This window comes from Oncorhynchus masou, chromosome 21, assembly GCF_036934945.1.
Source record: "Oncorhynchus masou masou isolate Uvic2021 chromosome 21, UVic_Omas_1.1, whole genome shotgun sequence".
Classification (NCBI taxonomy): domain Eukaryota; kingdom Metazoa; phylum Chordata; class Actinopteri; order Salmoniformes; family Salmonidae; genus Oncorhynchus; species Oncorhynchus masou.
This window is the reverse complement of record NC_088232.1, coordinates 16,579,661-16,604,870: the sequence shown is the minus strand read 5'-3', so window position 1 is coordinate 16,604,870 and position 25,210 is coordinate 16,579,661. Positions and strand designations below refer to the sequence as shown.

The following is a 25,210-nucleotide window of genomic DNA, read 5'->3' as shown; positions in this document are numbered from 1 at the left end:
CTCCGGGTCTCGTTCTGGTCGACAGTCTGGCTCACTGGAACACGGAGAGACTGCAGCGCATATAGCACCAAACAATATCGGTACGTAACATTGAATTATTTGTTTATCCCAAACCATTTTATATCACCTTTCCATGTAAGGCTACCGGGCTACGTTGTTGCCAAGTGTTGCTCTTTCTCGAAGTTAGTAGAGGCTCTGATTCGTTGTGTGTCTGTGATACAATGTTGCGTGCAAGTGCGTCAGGGCAAATCGGGTCGGTCAGTTGATCAACAGGTTGTTGCAGAGAAAGCCAACTGCCGTGAGTGTCGATCGAGAATCTGTTTGTAACCTGGTTGGAGAGTGAGAGGAAGTTGTTATTCTGTACCAAGACTGTGGGCAAACTTGAGTCTCTTGATCAATGCTTGCAGGATTCTGTCAATAGTTGCAGAGGAGTAGCCTAAAGCATGTATTGGGTTATGGCCGCTAAATACATCCCACACTAACTGGTCTATATAGTCAATGGAATACACCAGACTACTTAGCCTACAGTTTAAATTGTGGAAATAGTAGGTTACGGGGATACATTGCCATAGCTCTCCGACATTGCGTTACCCTTATATGCCAAAACAGGTAGAAAGTAGTCTGAAGCAAAGTAAACAGACTCACATACAGACCAACTGTAGTAGTGCTAGTTATTTATCATGTCCCTGTGACTTTATGTCAACATTGTGCCAGCAGTATGTTTACATAGCGGAGGGGGGTAGGGAGCATGCCACAGCAGAAATGATGAGGAGGGGGGTTCGGGGTCACTGCCGAATGCTATCACAACTATGTGACAGACTTACTGATGGAAGTGTGTGTGTGTTTAGACACTACCCCCACACAAACATATGGTTGACAGTGCATGTCTGGACCCTTGGCCTGGCAGTGGTGTGTGTGTCTCGGCTGGGCGCTGAGTCAGGGTTTGGAGTGCGCCCAGGGTTAGAACAATCCACCCCTCTGTTCTCCTCCTTCGTTGCCTCCCTATATCCCTCTCTCCTTACCTATCCCTTCATACTCTCACCCCTCTATCCCTACTTTCACTCACATCTCTAATCCCTTGCACTCTATATCATCTGTATCATCACTCCTTCCCCTTATCCCTTCATTTACCCATTCCTTTCATTGCATATTAAATTAAAGAAGACCCACCCCAGCCAGCCATTTATACTGCATTCATTTCAATGGCCATGAAGGAACACAGAGCACAGGAGAGGAATCACTGAAGACAATTAAACCATGGCCATCTGTTGAATTCACATGGTTGTTTTGGTTAGTGTTAATGTCTACTAGCAAAAAAATGTAGCCTACCCCTTTTGGCAAACAGATTTGAAGATGCTTCCCAAGGAGAGACAGTCTTGTAGACCATTAGATATTTTTCAAGAATCAAAGTTCGGTCTAACCGTGTGTCGTCATTCATTGCGTAGTTATTTTGGGTCATAGACAGAATAGTAGAATAGGATATGAGTTGACATGAGTACAGTTTTGAATGCTTCACTACCTGCCCAATGAGCTGACAAAGAGCAGTGGGCTAGTCTCTCACAATCACCTTGATCTCTTTAGTTATCTATCTATCTATCTATCTATCTCTCTCTCTGTCTCTCTGTCTCTCTCTGTCTCTGTGTGTCTCTGTGTGTCTCTGTGTGTCTCTGTGTGTCTCTGTGTGTCTCTGTGTGTCTCTGTGTGTGTGCACGCGCACAATTGTTACTGTTAGGCTACTACTCCGTTTCTCAGATATGACACCTTCTTTGTCACATCAAAATCATGCAAATAAGCATGTCAATTGTGTATTGTGGTGGATTTGGAACCATAGTGTCTTTTTGGAATAAGTGTGATAGTGTGGGCTTGATTGAAACCAAGCCTGGATGTTTGGTCTAGGCCAAATACACTGTCAGTTATCATTAGAGACGGGGTGTGTACTTGGTCTGTGAAGCAGACTGTTGGAGGGAGAGAGAATCCACCAGAGAGAGGAAGGAGCTGGAGAAGTGTCTTTCTCTCTGTGAGAAAGAGGAGAGACATTGGCGGAACAGATGTGCATGGAAGGATACAACCAGCCATCCTCCAGAGAAAATGAGCGAGAGCGAGAAAATAGAAATGGAATGAGTCAGTAATGTTTATCGGGCAGTTACAGAGACTGTGTTTCCTTTTAACGTTTCCTGTCACTGTCGTCCCGCCCCCCCCCCCCCTTCTCTTTATCCCCCTCTTCCCCCCTGTATCTTTCTCCTACTCTCTCGCTTTGTTTCCACCTTGCTCTCCTGTATTTCTGCTGCCTCTCCCTGTCTTCTCCCCCCTCTCTCCTCTCACTTTTCTCTCCTTCGGAGTGTAATATGGAAAAACTGTATGTGATGGTTTTCGGCCGAATATGTATTTTCCTCTCTCCTGACCTTTCCTGACATTTTGAAGACTTATCTATGACCTTTGCGGTGCATATCCGATGTGAATCCTCTATTACACACACTGTGACTGTGCCCTGGTACAAAAATATGTATCCTAACTATCCCCAGTATTACAGTGTGAACTTAGTGGACTTCTAGTATTTAAAGAGCAGGAAAACTCCCATGCTCTTTTCAATGAGGATTTTGATTTTGGAATTCTCAGGAAAACATGATTTCATATCCGGTGAAAGTGTTTCCTAAGTAGTGGGATGGGGTTGGGGGGACAGGACAAACAGGTTGATTGTGTCCAGCTCAAACGGGGTTAGGGATATTTCATTTGAAAGGTTTTAGGTGGTTCACATCAGTAATGGTTAGGGAGCCACTGCTCCAGCAGACACACTGTGTATTTTGTATTTATTATGGATCCCCATTAGTTGTTGTCAAGGCAGCAGCTACTGTTCCTGAAGTGCAGCAAAATGAAGGCATTTATATACAATTTAAAAAAACATTACATGAGATTAGATAACAGATTTCATAACACATTACGTGTGTGCCCTCAGGCCACTACTCTACTACCACACACAGTATCTATAACACAAAATCTGTGCGTATGTTATCATGCGTGTGTCTTCACGGTCCCCGCCATTGTGTAATGTGTATTTTTATCTATTTTTTAAAAATCTGATTTTACTGCTTACATGAGTTACTTGGTGTGGAACAGCATTTCATGAAGTCATTGCTCTATATAGTGCCTCCCATAGTCTGTTTTGGACTGTAAAGAGAACTCTGGTGGCATGTCTTGTGGGGTATGCATGGGTGTCTGAGCTGTGTGCCAGTAGTTTAAACAGACAGCTCAGTGCATTCAACATGTCAATACTTCTCACAAATAGGAATGAAGTCAATCTCTCCTCTACTTTGACACAGGAGAGATTGACATGCATATTATTAATGTTAGTTCTCTGTGTACGTTTAAGAGCCAGCCTTGCTGCCCCGGGAACCACACATGCGGAGATCATCCGTTCACCTACTCTGCGTCTCACAAGACTTGTCGGTTGGAATCAAAAATCTCAAATTTGGACTCATCAGACCAAAGGACAGATTTCCACCGACCCGTACACAGAGAACTAACATTAATAATGTCCATTGCTCATGTTTCTTGGCCCAAGCAAGTCTCTTCTTCTTATTGGTGTCCTTTAGTAGTGGTTTCTTTGCAGAAATTTGACCATGAATGTTTGATTCACGCAGTCTCCTCTGAACAGTTGATGTTGAGATGTGTCTGTTACTTGAACTCTGTGAAGCATTTATTTGGGCTGCAATTTCTTAGGCTGGTAACTCAAATGAACTTATCCTCTGCAGCAGAGGTAACTCTGGGTCTTCCATTCCTGTGGCGGCCCTCATGAGAGCCAGTTTCATCGTAGCGCTTGATGGTTTTTGCGGCAGTGTAGCCTCGTGGTTAGAGCGTTGGACTAGTAATCGAAAGGTTGCAAGTTCAAATCCCCGAGCTGACAAGGTACAAATCTGTCGTTCTGCCCCTGAACAGGCAGTTAACCCACTGTTCCTAGGCCGTCATTGAAAATAAGAATTTGTTCTTGACTGACTTGCCTAGTAAAATAAAGGTAAAAAAAAACTGCACCTTGAATGTTCTTGAAATGTTCTGCAGTGACTGACCTTCATGTCTTAAAGTAATGATAGACTGTCATTTCACTTTGCTTATTTGAGCTGTTCATAGCTGTAATATGGACTTGGTCTTTTACCAAATAGGTCTTCTGTATCCCACCCCTACCTTGTCACAACACAACTGATTGGCTCAAACACATTAAGAAGGAAATACAGTGCCTTGCGAAAGTATTTGGCCCCCTTGAACTTTGCGACCTTTTGCCACATTTCAGGCTTCAAACATAAAGATATAAAACTGTATTTTTTTGTGAAGAATCAACAACAAGTTGAACAATCATGAAGTGGAACGGCATTTATTGGATATTTCAAACTTTTTTAACAAATCAAAAACTGAAAAATTGGGCGTGCAAAATTATTCAGCCCCCTTAAGTTAATACTTTGTTGCGCCACCTTTTGCTGCGATTACAGCTATAAGTCGCTTGGGGTATGTCTCTATCAGTTTTGCACATCGAGAGACTGAAATTTTTTATTTAAAAATACAGTTTTATATCTTTATGTTTGAAGCATGAAATGTGGCAAAAGGTTGCAAAGTTCAAGGGGGGCGAATACTTTCGCAAGGCACTGTACATTTCACAAATTAACTTTTGACAAGGCACACCTGTTAATTGAAATCCATTCCAGGTGACTACCTCATGAAGTTGGTTGAGAGAATGCCAAGAGTGTGCAAAGCTGTCATCAAGGCATCTGAAATATAAAATATATTTTGATTTGTTTAACATGTATTTTGGTTACTACATGATTCCATATGCACTATTGTCTTCACTATTATTCTACAATGTAGAAAATAACTCTTTAATGAGTAGGTGTGTCCAGACTTTTGACTGGTACTATACATTTTTCCACCAGCAGATTATGATTGATAATCTAATATGCTCCACTTAACTCAAACAAGACATCTCCCACAATCTTTTTATTATCAATTTGTCTCAGCCAATCATCAGTCATCTGTGGTGATTGCTGAATGCCCTTCCCTATAAGTGTGCTGAAAATATGTGTTTACTTTGAAATAGCATTGTATCTGGTCATTCTTGGGTAGTGGAATTACTTTTGATTCCTTCCAGGCCTGAGGGCACACACTTTCTTGTAGGTTTAGATAGAATAGATGGCCAATAGGTGGCCAAGACTGACAATCTGATCCAGGTTGCAGGCACTGGTTACAGTTTGAAGCTTTTTCTTCCAGATACTGACTGTTCGCATGTGGTCGTCTATAGCAGCTTCCCAAAATAATGGGCTTTAGTTGAGGCAGGTAAAACTGTAGCCATATTACTTCAACAGCATTGGAAGTTAAGAACTTAACTCAATGGGAACTGAAGTGGTTAAGTACTCATAAGAGCAGGAAACAACCACTTTAGAATCAAGGTTTTGCGTAGAGGATTCTGTGGAAACCAACTAATTTCATAGCCAGCATCATGGTCACGTCAGATCTATGGGCTCAGGGGCTGGTAGACTAGGGTTGAGGTCTGGGACTGGCAAGCAGGGGCTGGAGAGCTGAGGCTTCCCGGATTTCAAAAGTTCCTGACACAGACACACTGACAGTGTCTTCCTATCCTGAAGAGCACGACCCACCATAAATAGAATGGACACGTATTGTCAACAGCTCGATGCCGACCTTTGTTATGGTGAACTGAATGCTCATTCTGTCTCTGCTGGTTAGTCAGCAGAGAGTCAGTCTATCGTATGCATCCCAAATGGCACCCTCTTCCCTATATAGTGCACTATGTAGGGAAGATGATGCCATAGACTTCCAGAAAGTGTCTGTGTTGTGTTTGAGTGCAGCACATGGGAAGGGGAGTTTGCTGTCTTGTGGGTGAGACCAATGTTGAATCTTTACCAAGAGTAGCTTATCAAACCAATATGCTTGTGGTCCTGTCGTTCGTGTCTAAGCAACTTTATTACAGGACTGCCACTGGTACACACACGTCAAATGCTTAAACAGTCTGCTATGACTCCTAGGTGTCACACCTGATGTGTTTGAATGCAGCTGAGGGTTTCTTGGTTCTCAAACAAACCTTGGTCCTCAGACCTATGTGTCAGCAGCAGGTGGCTGCCAAGATTGTGCTTCAGTTTATCATTCCTCCATGTTAACTCTCTCTCTCTCTTTGTCTCTCTCTTTTGTCTCCTCCTCAGCGTGTCGAGTTGTGCATGGATGCAGACAGGTGTGAGGGCAGGAGCTAGTGGAATCTAGTGGAGTGTATACACACACACACACAAACACACACACACACACACACACAAACCATGGCCACTGCCAGCAGAGTGGGCTCGGGAAGAGCTGGTTGGGTGGCGTTTGCAGATGAAGCCTTCGGGACGAGCACAGAGCATCAAGCAGGTACGAGTCATATTATGAAATTCATTTAAATCCTATACTGTAGGATGAAGTTCAGGAGTAGATGTGTTTTTTTAATGTCATCATTTTATGCATATATACAATTAAGCACATATTTACCTGGCAAGGAGATGTCGGGGTCAGCGCGCTAACAGACTGTACGTCAATAACACACTTAGTGAATTTGGCAGGTATCCTTTAGATCCCTGAACACAACTCTGGACCATTAAGCCAGTTCCACTACATTTTTTCATTGTTCCCAATCAGGGACGTATTTAGACCTTTGACACCAGGTGTGTGCAATTAATTATCAGGTAGAACAGAAAACCAGCAGGCTCTGGACCTCGTAGGATACGAGTTGAGTACCCCTGCATTAGATTCCCCTGCGGACCTTTGCCGGTGTGTATGGATGTGTGTTAGGGTTGGGCGGTATTCAGATTTCCATACCTTCATACCGGGATATACGGTATTACAGCAGTGCACACAAGGGGCCCTATTTCTTTCTTATGCTATCAAAGTACTAGCAAATTCCCATTGTGGATGCTATCTAGCAAGCGCAAGCAAGCATAAACTATTTGAAAGGTAGCAACCTAGCTTAACCTGTTGAAACTCCCCATCCCGGATCCGGGATCGTGACTAAAGCCTCAGGCTCATTAGCATAACGCAACGTTAACAATTTCTGAAAATCGCAAATAAAATGAAAATAATGCGTCTGCTCTCAAGCTTAGCCTTTTCTTAACAACACTGTCATCTCAGATTTTCAAAATATGCTTTTGAACCATAGAAATTGACTAATTTGTTTAAGAGTATGCTAAGCTAGCTTAGCATTTTGAGTAGCATTTAGCACGCAACATTTTCACAAAAACCAGATAACCAAATAAATAAAATCATTTACCTTTGAAGAGCTTCGGATGTTTTCAATGAGGAGACTCTCAGTTACATACCAAATGCGCAGTTTTTCCTGAAAGCGTCTGTGTGTAGGAGAAATCGTTCCGTTTTGTACATCGCATTTGGCTACCGAAACGAAACGAAAATTCAGTCACCTACAACGTCAAACTTTTTCCGAATTAACTCCATAATATCGACCGAAACATGGCAAATGTTGTTTGGAATCAATCCTCAAGGTGTTTTTTCACATATCTCTTCATTGATATATCGTTCGTAGAAGCTTGCATTCTTCTCTAAATTCCATGGAAAAATACTTGCAGCTGACTTTTGCGCACCAATTTCGGCGCAGGACACCAGGCGGACACCTGGTAAATGTGGTCTCTTATGGTCAATCTTCCAATGATATGCCTACAAATACGTCACAATGCTGCAGACACCTTGGGGAAACGACAGAAAGGGCAGACTTACTCCTCTCGCATTCACAGCCATATAAGGAGACAATGGAAATCAGAGCCTCAAAAATCCTGCTCATTTCCTGGATGCCGTCTCATCTTGGTTTTGCCTGAAGCTCACGTTCTAGGGCACGCACAGAAAATATCTTGGTAGTTCTGGACACAGCAGAGTGTTTTCCTTCGAAAGCTATCAATTATATGCATAGTCAAGCATCTTTTTGTGACAAAATATCTTGTTTAAAACGGGAACGTTTTTCATCCAAAAATGAAATAGCGCCCCTAGAGTTTCAACAGGTTAAAACATTATACAACTATTTTAAAAGGCTACTCACAATTGATCAAGGAGGGAATTGATTGTCTCTGCTCTAACCAAGAAGTGTGATCTTGCAAGCTAGCCACCTATAGCTAGCAAGTTAGCAAACCAAATTCATAGCTGGAGAAAATATGTTTTACACATCTTAAATAGTTTTGTTGCTTAACTTCTGGGAAATGTCCCACCTCATCAACAGCCGGTGAAATTGCATCCAGCTATTTTCCTAAGAAGGAGAGGTGTCAGAAATAGCGTTATAAATATTCACTTACCTTTGATGATCTTGATCGGAATGCACTCCCAGGAATCCCAGTTCCACAATAAATGTTTGCTTTGTTCGATGAAGTCCATCATTTATGTCCAAATACTTCCTTTTGTTCGCGTTTAGCCCAGTAATCCAAATGCATAATGCGCGATCATTTGTTCAGACAAAATGTCAAAGTTATTTTACAGTTCATAGAAACATGTCAAACGATGTATAGAATCAATCTTTCGGATGTTTTTATCATAAATCTTCAATAATGTTCCAACCGGAGAATTCCATTGTCTTTAGAAATGCAATGGAACGCAACTACCTCTCATTGGCGCGTGTGTGATCAGCTCATGGCACTCTGCCAGACCTCTGGCTCAAACAGCTCTCATTCTCTCCTCCTTCACAGTAGAAGCCTCAAACAAAGTTCTAAAGACTGTTGACATCTAGTGGAAGCCTTAGAAAGTGCAATATGACACTGTATATTTGATAGGCAATGACTTGAAAAACTACAGACTTCAGATTTCCCACTTCCTGGTTGGATTTTGTCTCAGGTTTTTGCCTGCCATATGAGTTCTGTTATACTCACAGACATCATTCAAACAGTTTTAGAAACTTCAGTGTTTCAATATCAGATTAGGGGTGGGGGGCAATTTCACCCCATCTCCAAATCAAATGTTTTTTTCCTCTCGCTCCAGCCATGCAGTGCCCTTCACAAAAGTGACTGCTGTCCTCATTCTGAAATTAAATTTACCCTGTATATCAAAAAAACATACTGCAAAGCTATGTAAACTATTGCTGATGGTGAATCTGAACAATCAAAGTAAAATATGTTGTAAGCCCTGTTCAGCAATTACTGTACAGCCAGATGAGTTGCCTCTTATTTTATTCCTGTAAAACAACAATTTCAACAGCACGTAGAGTGCCTTCAGAAAGTTTTCAAACACCCTTACTGTTTCCACACTTTGTGTTACAGCTTGAATTTATTAAATTTAGATTTTGTGTCCCTGGCCTACAGACAATACCGCATAATGTCTAAGTGGAATTATGTTTTGACACATTTTTTCAAATTAATAAAAAATGAAAAGCTGAAATGTCTTGAGTTAATAAGTATTCAACCCCTTTGTTATGGCAAGCCTTATTAAGTTCAGGCGTAAGAATTTGCTTAACAAGTCACATAATTAGTTGCATGGACTCACAATGTGTGCAATGATGGTGTTTAACAGGATTTTTGAATGACTACCTCATCTCTTTACCCCCCACATACAATTATCTGTAAGGTCCCTCAGTCGAGTAGTGAATTTCAGACACCGATTCAACTACAAAGACCAGGGAGGGTTTTCCATGCCTCATATAAAAAAACCAGACATTGAATATCCCTTTGAGTATGGTGAAGCTGTTAATTACACTTTGAATGGTTAATCAATACACCCAGTCATTACGAAGATACAGGCATCCTTCTGAACTCATTTGGTGGAGAGGAAGGAAACCGCTCAGGGATTTCACCTTGAGGCCAAACTAAAACAGAGTTTAATGGCTGTGATAGGATAAAACTGAGGATGGATCAACAACATTGTAGTTGCTCCACAATACTAACCTAAATGACAGTGTGAAAAGAAGGATCCATATACAGAATAAAAATATTCCAAAACATGCATCCTGTTTTGCAATAAGGCACTAAAGTAAAACTGCAGCAAATGTGGCAAAGAAATGTACTTTATACCCTGAATACAAAGCGGTATGTTTGGGGCAAATCCAACACATCACTGAGTACAACTCTTGATATTTTCAAGCATGGTAGTGGCTGCATCGTGCTATGGGTGTGCTAGAGTTTTTTTGGGGGAGCGATAAAAAGAAACTGATAGCGCTAAGCACAGTCAAAATCATAGCGGAAAACCTGGTTCAGTCTGCTTTTCAATAGACACTGGGATACATTTTCCTTTCAGCAGGACAATAATCCAAAACACAAGGCCAAATATACATAAGAGTTGTTTACAAATACTACATTGAATGTTCCTGAGTGGCCAAGTTACAGTTTTGACTTAAATCAGCTTGAAAATATATGGCAAGACTGGAAAATGGGTGTCTAGCAATGATCAACAACCACCTTGACAGAGCTTGAAGAATTTGGAAAATTGATGTGCAAATATTGTACAATCCAGTTGTGCAAAGCTCTTAGACTTACCCAGAAAGACACACAGCTGTAATCGCTGCCAAAGGTGATTCTAACATGTATTGACTCAGGGGTGTGAAGACTTATGTAAATTAGATATTTCTGTATTTAATTTTGAATACATTTGCAAATGTTTCCAATAACCTGTTTTCACTTTGTCATTATGGGGTATTGTGTGTAGAATGATGAGAGAAAAAAATGATTGAATCCATTTTTAATTCCCGAATGCACAGTACACGGTATATCGCCCAAACCTAGTGTGATGAGTTGACCTAAATGGATAAGGCTAAATTGAAATGTTTCTAACAGAATAAATATTGTAATGAAACAGCAGGGAGCAGGTCTCGAACCCTCGACCTTCTAGCCCGAGGTCCGGCGCGCTATCGACTGTGCCGCAAAAGCATGCTTGTGCGGCTGAGTCGATTTCCGCACTTATAAACCCAGGGTCGTTATACTATGGGAAGCATATGCATAACCATGGTAGCCATTAAAAGGGAACAGTTTGGATATTATGGGAAAATTATTAGACTAAAGGTGAGGACACAACAGTTCACCTGACAAAAGATTTAATCCAAACATTACACTCTTGATATTCTGTGCATTTGACATTTATTGGAATGTGCATTTTACATTTATTGGGGTATTTAGGGTAGGTGCAACATGAGACAAAATGTTTTAAAGGGTTTGAGTGAGAGGTCTAACTGGTATCTCCAAGTGGCCACCTCCTCTGAAGTGTGCACAGCTCCTAAGTACATTCAATGCACGTTTATGACTCAAAGAAGCAGGGGTTGGGGTTTCGTTCCACTGTTCAACATAAAGTTCTGAACCAGTTCGAACCTACAAAAAAGTAACGGTTTATACCGTTCCTTTCTGTTCCTTTTTAACCTGTGAAGTCAATTATTATTATTTTTTTTTACATTGAGCTCATTAAATGACTTCACCAATCAGTGTTGATAGAGCAGGAAAGCTAGTTGTTTACATGCATGATGGATAGGCAAGTGCAGCCTATGGCGTGAGATGCGAAATATTTTGCGTATGGGGAGAGAGCGAGAGAGAGTTGAGGATGCTTGAAGTGCTGGGCATCTTGTTATGACATGCATTATATGAATTAGGTCCACAGGATTAACCTAGGAGTGGCTTCTATTGAGAAGCCTCTCCTAGGTTAAGCTAGGTTGAGCTAGCTAGCGAATACGCGTGAGCTAGCTAACATGCTTGAGCTAGCTAACACGTTAAGCTAGCTAACATGCTTGAGCTAACACGCTTGAGCTAGCTAGCTAACACGCTTGAGCTAGCTAGCTAACGCGCTTGAGCTAGCTAGTTAACGCGCTTGAGCTAGCTGGATAACACGCTTGAGCTAACAAATGATGTCAGGGGAGGGTCAACAATTTATAGAGAGGGTCTAATGGGTGGGGAGTGTCTAATGGGTGTGTTTCAGCATATTGTTAGAATTAACTGAATGCCAACTGGTTATTGGGACAAACATGATTGCCATTCTGGTTGGTGGAGTGCTGCAGAGATGGTTGTCCTTCTGGAAGGTTCTCCCATCACCACAGATAAATTATGGAGCTCTGTCAGTGACCATCGGGTTCTTGGTCACCTCCCTTACCAAGGCCCTTCTCCCCTGATTGCTCAGTTTGGCCGGGCAGCCAGCTCGAGGAAGTCTTAATGGTTCCAAACTTCTTCCATTTAAGAATGGAGGCCACTGTGATCTTCAATGGTGCATAAATGTTTTGGTAACCTTCCCCAGATCTGTGCCTCGACATAATCCTGTCTCGGAGCTCTAAGGAAAATTCCTTTGAAGTCATGGCTTGGTTTTTGCTCTGACATGCACTGTCAACTGTGGGACCTTAGACAGGTGTGTGTGCCTTTCCAAATCATTTACCACAGGTAGACTCCAATCAAGTTGTAAAAAAATTGGAAACAGGATGCATCTGATGTCAATTTCGAGCCTCATTTTGAGTCTAAATAAGTTTTTTTTATTTTACATTTATTTTTAAATCCTTAACCTGTTTTCGCTTCGTCATTATGGGGTATTGTTGATGAGGATTAAAAAGAAGATTTTTTTTTTTTTAGAATAAGGCTGTACCAAATGTGGAAATAATTCGGGAAGTATTCCCACATTAACTGTATACCATGGCTTTAATTTAACTCATTTGATGGTAGAAATGTGTTCAACATCCACTGAAGTAGCTAGCAAGTTTACTAGATAGGATAGTAGTTGTCTTGGCAACCAAACAAACAGATCTGCTAGTTTAGCTAACCAACCATCAGTCCAAGCTTCCTATTATGAAAATTGAAATTAACAATGCCAATAATGTTTTCAATTTGACATTTACTTGCAAAAGCAGCTCAAACATAGAACATGTAAGAATAAACTATGTACATATATTTGTCTACTGTGCAAATACACTCTGCGTCATAGGCAAATAATGTACACTCTAGATGTACACTCTTTTAGCCAATCAGAAATTAATATTCAACAAAGCCATTGTATTCAACAAAGCCCCCCCCCAAAAAAATGTTCAGAACAAATCATGTGGTCAATAAAAAAAAAAAAAATATATATATATATATATATATATGTTAATGTGACACTGTATATTACATGAGTTTTATTATATGGAAATGTGACGTGCACATTTGGACTCCCAGGTGTTTGGCTTGCTTGTATGACAATAACACAATATTTATTGTAATCCTCAACATCTCATCTTTCAAGATACATCGAGTCCTCTTAATTTACAGTATTTCCCTCACTCAGACGACAAAACATTTGCAAAAGTTGCCCAATTAGCGGGAGGATGGGGCAACTTCTTATCAGTGTCCAAACCTGCCATTTTCAACCCGTATATGGGATGTAAAGGGTTGAACGAGGAATAGGGCAGAAATGTTGTCATAGAAAGACATTCCCTTGGTTCATTGTGTGTGTGTGTGTGTGTGTGTGACACATTAGATGTGGACAGCAGCTTGCAGAGGCCTAGCCCCGCCCCTTCTGAGAACTCTTCCAGTGTCGAGCTGTTAGCCCCTCCCCCTCAGCAGAACGCATGGGTCTTATTCGAAGAGAAGCCCTGGCCCAATCCGCAGTCGCAGGTAAAAGGTAATTACTCGCTCACTAGCACTTTCCAGCTCTGTAGAATTCTGTACATTGTGAAAGGGACTCTCGCAAACTCTGTATACTTGCAAAAATAACCTTTATTAAAAGTACACAGGTTTTGGTCACAGGTTCCCCCCTATCATGATGATTTGGTCACCTCCTATTTCTCCTTCTGTTCTTCCTCTTCCCTACCGTCCCTCTTGTCTCCATCCATGCTTTGATCTCCTCCACTGTTTTCTTCTCCTCTGTTGTTTTTGCTTTGTTTCTCCCAGTCATCTTCGTCTTAACACGAATGTCTCCCTCCTCTTCGCTCTCCTTCATCTCCACCTCAATCTGTGTTCGTTCGTCCTACTCCTTGGTATTTATCGCTGCCTTCCTTCTCCACCCTCCTCTACTCTCTCCTCCTCTTCACCTCTGGCGTCTCCCTTGAAAACGACAGACAGAGATAGGCGTCTGTTGTCTATCCAGTGCAGTAGAGTATGCTGGATAATGGCACCATACTCGATGGCTGCCACCCAGGAGTGTACACTATGTGTTGCTGGTCTCTGAAGTGGTGCACTAACACACAATAACACGACACAGTCAGCACAACACACACCAAGGCTGAAAAGTAGCCATTATACCACACATACCCACATGGGGGGGGGGGGAGAATCAGGGAAATTGATTGAAATCTCCAAATATTTCATCTTTAGAAAATTGAAAAACGTATTTTTGTATAGTGTACACGACCAACGTTAAAATCACAGAATAGTAATTGCAACAAAACATTTTAACCAAAGTTTAATTATTTTTTTTGTGGATGTTTATGGAAGTCATTCTTGATGACCAAAACTACATTTAAACTAGCAGACAATCATCATTGGTATTGGGGGTATCTATGCCCCATATTCATTTGTAAAAGTCTTAGTTAACAAAGAGTAGATACTCCCATTGAGTCATTAGAACACTAGCTAACTGCATGTAACTTCCAAAATAAACACAAAAATTGTGTTAATGAATGGCTGAACATTTTCTGGGGGGCTTGGTCATTACCTAATGCAGCGGCTATGACTGAAGCCAAACGAGAGTTGTCTTGGGGGTAGGCTTAATGTGTGTGTCTCTTGTGTGTGTTCGCACATGGAAAGTGTTTATACATTCAGTCGCTCACCCTTTCACACCGAACAAAAATGTGAACTCTACACGCAACAATTTCAAAGATTTTACAGATTTACAGTTCAGGAAATCAGTCAGTTGAAATAAATAAATTAGGCCTTAATCTATGGATTTCACATGAGTGGGAATACAGATCTGGATCTGTTGGTCACAGATACCTTAACAAAACAAAAAATAGGAAAAATCAGAAAACCAGTCAATATCTGGTGTGACCACCATTTGCCTCATGCAGTGCAACACATCTCCTTCGCATAGAGTTGATCAGGCTGTTGATTATTGCCTGTGGAATGTTGTCCCACTCCTCTTTAATATCTGTGTGAAGTTGCTGGATATTGGCAGGAACTGGAACACGCTGCCGCACATGTCGATCCAGAGCTTCCCACAATTGCTCAATGTGTGACATGTCTGGTGAGTATGCAGGCCATGGAAGAACTGGGACATTTTCAGCTTCCAGGAATTGTCTACCTCTGCTTGTGACATGAGGCTGTGCATTATCTTGCTGATACGTGAGGTGATGGCGGCGGTTGAATGGCATGACAATGGGCCTCAGGATGGCGGCGGTTGAATGGCATGACAATGGGCCTCAGGATGTCGTCATGGTATCTCGGTGCATTCAATATGCCATTGATTAAATGCAATTGTGTTCGTTGTCCCTAGCTTATGCCTGCCCATACCATAACCCCACCGCCAACATGCGGCAGTCTGTTCACAACGCTGACATCAGCAATCCGTGCGCCCACACGACGCCATGCATGCCGTCTGGCCGGTACTGTTGAAAGCTGGCATTCATCCGTGAAGAGCACACTTCTCCAGTGTGCCAGTGGCCTGCGAAGGTGGGCATTTGCCCACTGAAGTCAGTTATGACGGCAAACTGCAGTCCGGTCATGGGCCTGATGAAGCTGACGAGTACCCAGATGAGCTTCCCTCGGACGGTTTTTGACAGTTGTGCAGACATTCTTTGGTTGTGCAAACCCACAGTTGTCGGGGGGGGGGGGGCTGGTCTCAGATGATCATGCCGGTGGAGAAGCTGGATGTGGAGGTCCTGGGCTGGCGTGGTTACGCTTGGTTTGCGATTGTCAGTCCGGTTGGACGTACCGCCAAATTCTCTAAAAGGACGTTGGAGGCAGCTTATGGTAGAGAAATGAAAATGAATTTCTCTGGCAACAGCTCTGGTGAACAGTCCTGCAGTCAGCATGTGAAATTGCACGCCCCCTCAAGACTTGATATGCCACACCTGTCAGGTGGATGGATTATCTTGGCAAAGGAGAAACGCTCACTAACAGGGTGTAAACATTTGTGCGCAACATTTGAGAGAGATACGCTTTTTGTGCTTATGGAACATTTCTGTGATCTTTCATTTCAGCTCATGAAACGTGGGACCAACACTTTACATATTGCGTTTATATTTTTGTTCATTATAGAATCGTTCCATACTCCAAGTCGATATTTACATCTTAAGAAGGTATGCCCCTCTTATGATATAGCCTGGTCAGAAATCCCGATCTACGGTTTGCAATGCTCCCACGTAGGGAAATGGGGCCTGGAAGAAGAGCCCAGTGACTTCAGGCTACTCGGTGTGTGAAATGTGGGGAACCGGTGTCCAAGTACGCTACACGTAGCTATGTGTGTGGAAAACATTTCATCACAGGTAACACATTTAACCTGTTTAGTATAGTCTGTAACTCCACTCACTACTTGTAGCTATATAGTCTGTTGTTGGTCTTGGCTAGCTCAATGTTCCGACCGGTAGCGAGCTAGCACTCACTCGTGGCAGCTCACACCGCCATAAATGGGGCATAAGGGAAGCCCTACAATATTATGTCTGCCTAAGTAGTGAGGAGGCTCGGGAGCAGGCCGTGTTGAAAGGTCATCTGTAGACATGTTGTACTTTTCTTACATTTTGAAATGGACAAAAACAAGCAGACAATGTTTTTCTGAACTTTGTTTTCTGTTATGAGGAATCTCCTTTATATGAATCCGTATTTCTAAGGTATTCTGGTAGATTGAGTTATTATTGTAGGTTCAAGTACAGATAAATACATGGCCCTCCCATATTAATTACAGACGTGTTAATTAAACACTTCAAAGCCAATGATCAACAGCAAAGGGGGTTGAATGACACTCCTATACATTGGTTTATTTATGTGGTAAAAAAAATGAAGTGTAGTGTTTGCGTGTTTATGATAGTGTGTGTAACCATGTGTCTCTGCCTGTTTGTCAGGTACTTCTAGACACAGTGTATGTTCCACGGCCAGTTTCTGGAGTGCCGTCCCGCCCTCAGAGAGCAGCTGGACCCAATCAGAACCAGGCTCAGTCTGGACCACACAATCAGGGAAGAGCTCAGTGAGCATGGGGGCATCATCTTGTGATCTTCCCTCCCTAAACGCAGAGGAACGGCACAATGAGTCGTCATCCCGACCCCAGTCACCCAGTGAGTATGCACGCACACACACACACACACACACACACACACACACACACACACACACACACTCACTCACTCATTGTGTGTATGTTTTGTTGGGAAATAGTTAGTAATTGCGAAAGAGTATTTGGCCTCTAAGCCCCTCAGGTGTGCTACAGAAAGGAAGTGGGCAATGGTAGTCATATATTGCTGCCTACTTATTAGATAAGGTACACACACACACACACACACATTGCGCTTACAAGACCACACCTTCCTCTGACTCTCTCCCTGTCTGTGACTCAGCTCAATTGCTTTCAGCCACTCCCTCCGTCAGAAACAGAGAAGGGGAAGGGAGAGAAGAGGTAAGGAGAGGGGAATGAATTTAGAGGAGAGCAGAGTCCAGCGGCCTGCTCCCTAAGGATGAGGGAGCTTAGAAGGAAGTTTGGTAGGGATGAGGAGGACATGACTTATACTGGGTGGGACTGAGAGAAGCTGCCTTAGATATAAATGTTTTTCTATCCACGTTGAATTGATTTGCTACAGTAAGTCACACAGAAAAGTGAAGTAAAGCATGCGTTGGAACCGCTAGGAATAGTGTTTGAGGAAATGTTCTATGTGTTTAGGGATGTGGTCTGTTCTTGCTTGTATATTTCAACAGAAAAGAGAGAGACGAAGGAAGAAATCTCAGGCTGATGGGACATGCGCGCGCAAGTTTCCATAGAGACAGGGTTAGAGGGGACAGAGTCTTGGCGAGTTGAATATTTCTCTTGATGAGATAAATGGGCTTGTCCTCATAGCTGGTCTCTCTCTCTCTCTCTCTCTCTCTCTCTCTCTCTCTCTCTCTCACTCACTCACTCACTCACTCACTCACTCACTCACACACACACACACACTGCCACGCTGACCCTCAACTCAGGGGCCCCTGAGGGGTGTGTGCTTAGTCCTCTCCTGTACTCCCTGTTCACATACGACTCAAACACCATTAAGTTTGCCGACGGCGGTAGGCCTGATCACAGTGAGACAGCCTACAGGCAGGAGGTCGGAGACCTGGCATTATGGTGCCAGGACAACAACCTCTCCCTTTACGTCAGCAAGACAAAGGAGCTGATTGTGGACTACAGGAAATGGAGAGCCGAGCAATATTTGCTATTTATTTGCTATGTTTCTTACATTTTAACTCTGCATTGTTTGGAAAGGGCTTGTATGAGGCTAGTGGTGACTTTAAAACAGTTATAGTTTAATGGGTGTGATAGGATAAAACTGAGGATGGATCAACAACATTGTAGTTACTCCACAATACTAACCTAAATGACAGAGTGAAAGAAGGAACAAAAGAAGGGAATAAAAAATATTCCAAAACATGCATCCTTTTTTGCAGTAAGACGCTAAAGTAAATCTGCAACAAATGTGGCAAAGAAATTAACTTAATGTCCTGAATACAAAGCATTATGTTTGGGGCAAATCCAACACATCACTGAGTACCACTTTTCATATTTTCAAGCATGGTGGTGGCTTCATCATTTTATGGGTATCCTTGTCATTGGGGTGGACTAGTTTTTTTTAGGATAAAAAGAAACAGAATAACACTAAGCACAGGCAGAATCCTAGAGGAATGCCTGATTCAGTCTGCTTTCCAACAGACACTGGGAGACAAATTCCCCTTTCAGCAGGACAATATTGTAAAAAAACAATGCCAAATATATGGACTTGCTTACCAAGATGACGTTGAATGTTCTTGGGTGGCCTAGTTACAGTTTCGACTTAAATCGTCTTGGAAAATCTATGGCATGCCTTCAAAATGGCTGTCTCGCAATGATCAACAACCAACTCGATAGAGCTTGAAGAATTTTAGAAAGAATAATGTGCAAATATTGTACCATCAGGTGTACAAAGCTCTTAGACTTACCCAGAAAGACTCACAGCTCTAATTGCTGCCAAGGGTGATTCTAGCATGTATTGACTCAGAAGTGTGAATACTTATGTAAATGAGATATTTCTGTATTTAATTTTCAATAAAGTTGCACACAAAAATAATTCTATGTTTTCACTGTCATTATGGGGTATTGTGTGTAGGTGGGTGAGAGAAATACTTAATACATTTTGAATTCAAGGCTGTAACACAACAAAATGTGGAATAAGTCAAGGGGTATGACTACTTTCTGAAGCCACTAAGTATTCAATCTTTCTCTCACTTACCCTCTTTCTCTCACTCTTTCATGATATGTTCATTTTCTCTTCCCGGTCCCCCTCTGTCGGTCCCTTTTTTTCTCTCACTCTCTCTCATTAATCCTTCCATAACTTAGCAGTAGTGTTAACAGGAAGTGGATTTGTCTGTTGATATGATTATTGTGTATACCCGTCTGGAGCACTAGAGACTCTCAACGTGGGGCTGGCTGCGTCTCAATAGTCTCCTCTCCTTTTAATAGACTGAGATGAGGAGAGAAAAACACTTTTGATTATTGAGATACAACTTTAATGTTGACTGAGAAGTTCTATATTATATGGAACAGACTGCCTTATCTTCTGTCTCTTCTCTGGAGTAACCTAGTCCTAGTATACGAGACAAGGGAAAGATATACACACACACACACGCATACGCACACGCACATTCCCAGCAAGAGGGGAAGGAAGCGTTGAAGTGGCTGCTTCTTCTTTCTTAATGAGGGGTTGTGACAGAACTTCTGTTGTTTTGGAGGGAAGGGTGGTAATCATCCCTGTGTTTATGGTGGAAATTGGACAGTGGGAGAGGTGTGTGTATAGCTCTGTCATTCTAAACTGCGCTACACTAGTAATAATTCTCTGACAGATGTGTGAGGTTCGGGGCAGAAGTTTTTGCGAGTGTGTGTGTTCATGAATGATGGATTGTGTGTGTGTGTGTGTGTGTGTGTGTTCAGCTGTGCTTGTCAGTTCAGCTTGGAAGGCAGCCTTAACAGGGAGAGACATAGTAGAGGAGACGAGAGATGCACAGTCTGGCTCACACTCACTCAATCACTTACTCACTACCACAATGGTTTGGGGCGAGTTCCAACATGAAAATATAGGTTGTCCCGTTACACTGAATCCTCCACCCCTCCCCTGTAATTACTTTTTCCCTAGAGCACTATTTACTTTTTATTTAACCTTTATTTTAACCAGTAAGGGCTCATTGAGATTTGAAATCTCATTTTCAAGCGCGTCCTGGGCAAGATAGGCAGCACCAAGTCATTACACAATTACAGACAGACAACATGAAAAACTACAAGTAATCCAGTAAGAACAATAGAATTCACAAGAGTAAAACAAAATCACAAACCAGCAAATTAAAAACATTGACGGGTCAGGGAATCAGCCTCAAAATTCTTCAGTGATTTAAAAACACCAATCGGGACAAGTTCTTCCAGTTTAAAAGTATTTTGTAAGGCGTTCCAAGCCGATGGTGCAGAGTACATAAAAGCCCCTTTACCAAATTCAGTACGGACGTTTGGAACAGTTAGCAGGATAAAGTCCTGCGAACGAAGAGATTACCCATCACATTTCTGAACAATAAAAATGCCCAAGTAAAATGGTAGTAAACCCCAAATTGCTTTGTAAATAAAAGTATACCAGTGACTAAGCCTACGAGTGACTAGAGAAGGCCAACCAACCCTGGTATATAAAGTGCAGTGGTGCGTAAGGATTTTGCAGTTTAAAATAAATCTCAATGTGCCATGGTAAAGGGTGTCAATTGATCTCAAACACTGAGCGAAAGCATTCATATATAAACTATCCCCATAATCTAATAAAGGCATATACATGTAGCTGATACTAGCCTCCTTCTGGCTTCAAAAAGAAAAACAGGTCTTATTCCTAAAATAAAATCCCAACTTCAATTTTTTTGTAAGTTGTTGAATATGCAATTTAAAGAGAGGCCTTCATCAATTAAAATTCCAATATATTTATGATGTTACAGTCTTAATCTCATTGCCCTGACAGATAGTAATTAGGTGAAAGGTTCAGAGATCTATTTCTTTCTTTAGAAAACACCATTAGTTGAGTTTTGTCAGTATTGAGTATAAGCTTCAATTCACACAAGGTATGTTGAACAGTATAAAAAGCAGTTTGGAAAGATAACAATAAATAACAATATCATCAGCATAAAAGTGAAGTTGTGCATTTTGCACATTTTTGTCTAAATTATTATATAAATAGTGAATAAGAGGGGACCAAGTACAGAGCCCTGCGGCACACGATTACAGACTGACAATTTAGCAGACATGAGCCCATCAACTTGAGTGCACTGAGTTCTATCAGACAGATAGTTAGAAAACCATGCAACTGCATGCTCTGAAAGACCTACACCTGACAATCTCTGCCTCGGTATAGCATGATCAACTGTATCAAAACTTTAGAGAGATTAATAAAAAGTGAGACACAGTGCTGTTTTTTGTGAAGGGCTTCAGTGATATCATTTAAAACCTTAATGGCTGCTGTAATTGTGCTATGCTTCTTCCTGAAGCCAGATCGGTATATTGATTAAAATAGAGTTAGTGTATAAAAACTATTTTAGCTGTTTACTCACAAGGTTTTCAAGTATTTTCACGAGGGGTGACAGCTTTTGAGATTTGGCTATAATAATTTCAAGAGTTGGATCTCCCCCTTTTAAAAATACTGATTTCCAGATCTTTGGAATTTCATTACATTCCAGGGTTAGATTGAACAGATATGTAAGTGGTTCAGCTATGAAACCAGCTGCCAGATTTAAAAAGCAGGGATCCAAAAGATCAGGAGCTGCAGGCTTTCTCTGATTTTAAGGATTTTAGGGCTTTATGAACCTCCTGCACTGAGAATGGCAAAAAGCTATATATCAGCGCAACAATCAGAACGGTCTGTCATTGTGTGTGATGGCAAATGTTCTCTGTGCTGTAATAAACACCTAAGATAATGCTTCCTTTTGACTAGAGCTCAGTGCCACTCATTTTGGTTTGGCACCTGTGTCTGTCACACATTCAGTGAGGCACCTCACTGAAACCTTCAGAAATACACTGCTCAAAAAAATAAAGGGAACACTAAAATAACACATCCTAGATCTGAATGAATGAAATATTCTTATGAAACACTTTTTTCTTTACACAATTGAATATGCTGACAACAAAATCACACAAAAATGATCAATGGAAATCAAATGTATCAACCCATAGAGGTCTGGATTTGGAGTCGCACTCAAAATTTAAAGTGAAAAACCACACTACAGGCTGATCCAACTTTGATGTAATGTCCTTAAAACAAGTCAAAATGGGGCTCAGTAGTGTGTGTGTCTGCCACGTGCCTGTATGACCTCTCTACAACGCCTGGGCATGCTCTTGATGAGGTGGCGGATGGTCTCCTGAGGGATCTCCTCCCAGACCTGGACTAAAGCATCCGCCAACTCCTGGACAGTCTGTGGCGTTGGTGGATGGAGCAAGACATGATGTCCCAGATGTGCTCAATTGGATTCAGGTCTGGGGAACGGGCGTGCCTGTCCATAGCATCAATGCCTTCCTCTTGCAGGAACTGCTGACACACTCCAGCCACATGAGGTCTAGCATTGACTTGCATTAGGAGGAACCCAGGGCCAACCGCACCAGCATATGGTCTCACAAGGGGTCTGAGGATCTCATCTCGGTACCTAATGGCAGTCAGGCTACCTCTGTGCGGCCCCCCCAAAGAAATGCCACCCCACACCATGACTGACCCACCGCCAAACCGGTCATGCTGGAGGATGTTGCAGGCAGCAGAAAGTTCTCCATGGCGTGTTCTCTGGCAAATGCCAAGCGTCCTGCATGGTGTTGGGCTGTTAAGCACAACCCCCACCTGTGGACGTCGGGCCCTCATACCACCCTCATAGATAGAGTCTGTTTCTGGAGGTCATTTTGCAGGGCTCTGGCAGTGCTCCTCCTGCTCCTCCTTGCACAAAGGCGGAGGTAGCGGTCCTGCTGCTGGGTTGTTGCCCTCCTACGGCCTCCTCCAAGTCTCCTGATGTACTGGCCTGTCTCCTGGTAGCGCCTCCATGCTCTGGACACTACGCTGACAGACACAGCAAACCTTCTTGCCACAGCTCGCATTGATGTGCCTTCCTGGATGAGCTGCACTACCTGAGCCACTTGTGTGGGTTGTAGACTCCGTCTTGCGCTACAACTAGAGTGAAAGCACCGCCAGCATTCAAAAGTGACCAAAACATCAGCCAGGAAGCATAGGAACTGAGAAGTGGTCTGTGGTTATCACCTGCAGAACCACTCCTTTATTGGGGGTGTCTTGCTAATTTTCTATAATTTCCACCTGTTGTCTATTCCATTTGCACAACAGCATGTGAAATTTATTGTCAATCAGTGTTGCTTCCTAAGTGGACAGTTTGATTTCACAGAAGTGTGATTGTGTTGTTCAAGTGTTCCCTTTATTTTTTTGAGCAGTGTATATTGAGCAGAACAGACATGCCTCTCTTGACTTGTAGAGTTAAGGAACCATGTCAGTTCTAATCATGACATGTCTGTGCAACAATCAGTATGCAGTTGAAGTCAGACGTTTACATACACCTTAGCCAAATACATTTAAACTCAGTTCTTCACAATTCCTGACATTTAATCCTAGTAAAAATTCCCTGTTTTAGGACAGTTAGGATCAGTTATTTTAACAATGTGAAATGTCAGAATAAAAGTACAGAGAATGATTTATTTCAGCTTGTATTTCTTTCATCACATTCCCAGTGGGTCAGAAGTTTACATACACTCAATTAGTATTTAGTAGCATTGCCTTTCAATTGTTCAACTTGGGTCAAACGTTTCAGGTAGCCTTCCACACGCTTCCCACAATAAGTTGGGTGAATTTTGGCCCATTCCTCCTGACAGAGCTGGTGTAACTGAGTCAGGTTTGGATGCTTCCTTGCTCGCACACACTTGTTCAGTTCTACCCACACATTTTCTATAGGATTGAGGTCAGGGCTTTGTGAAGGCCACTCCAATACCTTGACTTTGTTGTCCTTCAGCCATTTTGCCACAACTTTGGAAGTATGCTTGGGGTCATTGTCCATTTGGAAGACCCATTTGTGACCAAGCTTTAACTTTCTGTCTTGAGATGTTGCTTCAATATATCCACATAATTTTCCTTCCTCATGATGACATATATTTTGTGAATTGCACCAGCCCCTCTTGTAGCTGCAGCTAAGAACCCCTACAACATGATGCTGCCACTCCCGATGTTCACTGTTGGGATGGTGTTCTTTGGCTTACAAGCCTCCCCTTTTTTCCTCCAAACATAACGATGGTCATTATGGGAAAACAGTTCAGACTTGAGAGCATTTCTCCAAAAAGTACAATCTTTGTCCCCATTTGCAGTTGCAAACCCTAGTCTGGCTTATTTGTATGGCGGTTTTGGAGCAGTGGCTTCTTTCTTGCTGAGCGGCATTTCAGGTTATGTCGATATAGGACTCGTTTTACTGTGGATGTAGATACATTTGTACCTGTTTCCTCCAGCATCTTAACAAGGTCATTTGCTGTTGTTCTGGGATTGATTTGCACTTTTCACACCAAAGTACGTTCATCTCTAGGAGACCGAACACGTCTCCTTCCTGAGCGGTATGACAGCTGCGTGGTCCAATGGTGTTTATACTTGCGTGCTATTGTTTGTACAGATTAACGTGGTACCTTCAGGCGTTTGTAAATTGCTCCCAAGGATGAACCAGACTTGTGGAGGTCTACAATTTTTTTCTGCGATCTTGGCTGATTTATTTAGATTTTCCCATGATGTCAAGCATAGAGGCACTGAGTTTGAAGGTAGGCCTTGAAATACATCCACAGGTACACCTCCAATAGGCTAATTGACATCATTTGAGTCAATCAGAAGCTTCTAAAGCCATGACATCATTTTCTGGCATTTTGTGAAATAATCTGTCTGTAAACAATTGTTGGAAAAATGAATTGTCATGTACAAAGTAGATGTCCTAACTGACTTGCCAAAGCTATAGTTTGTTAACAAGACATTTGTGGAGTGGCTGAAACACTTAGGTTGGAGTCATTAAAACTTTATGTAAACTTCCGACTTCAACTGTATGTAGCACCCACCTGAATGGAACAGTTTGTGTGTGTGTGTGTGAAG

General features: G+C 42.1%; 1 protein-coding gene across 3 annotated transcripts in view; it reads left to right on the top strand.

The window, feature by feature from the left end:
- Positions 1–25,210, top strand: part of ston2 (stonin 2) — a 48,847-nt gene continuing 23,637 nt past the window's right edge. Inside the window, exons 1-4 of one of the 3 annotated variants that reach the window (XM_064927565.1) lie at positions 1–80; positions 6,198–6,399; positions 13,423–13,566; positions 16,940–17,149. In XM_064927565.1, coding sequence (XP_064783637.1) covers positions 6,309–6,399; positions 13,423–13,566; positions 16,940–17,149 — 445 coding nt within the window. In that variant the 5' untranslated portion in view covers positions 1–80; positions 6,198–6,308. Of the gene's footprint in view, positions 81–6,197; positions 6,400–13,422; positions 13,567–16,939; positions 17,150–25,210 lie in introns of those variants that run through there. The other 2 variants (XM_064927566.1, XM_064927567.1) reach the window with 2 other exon arrangements.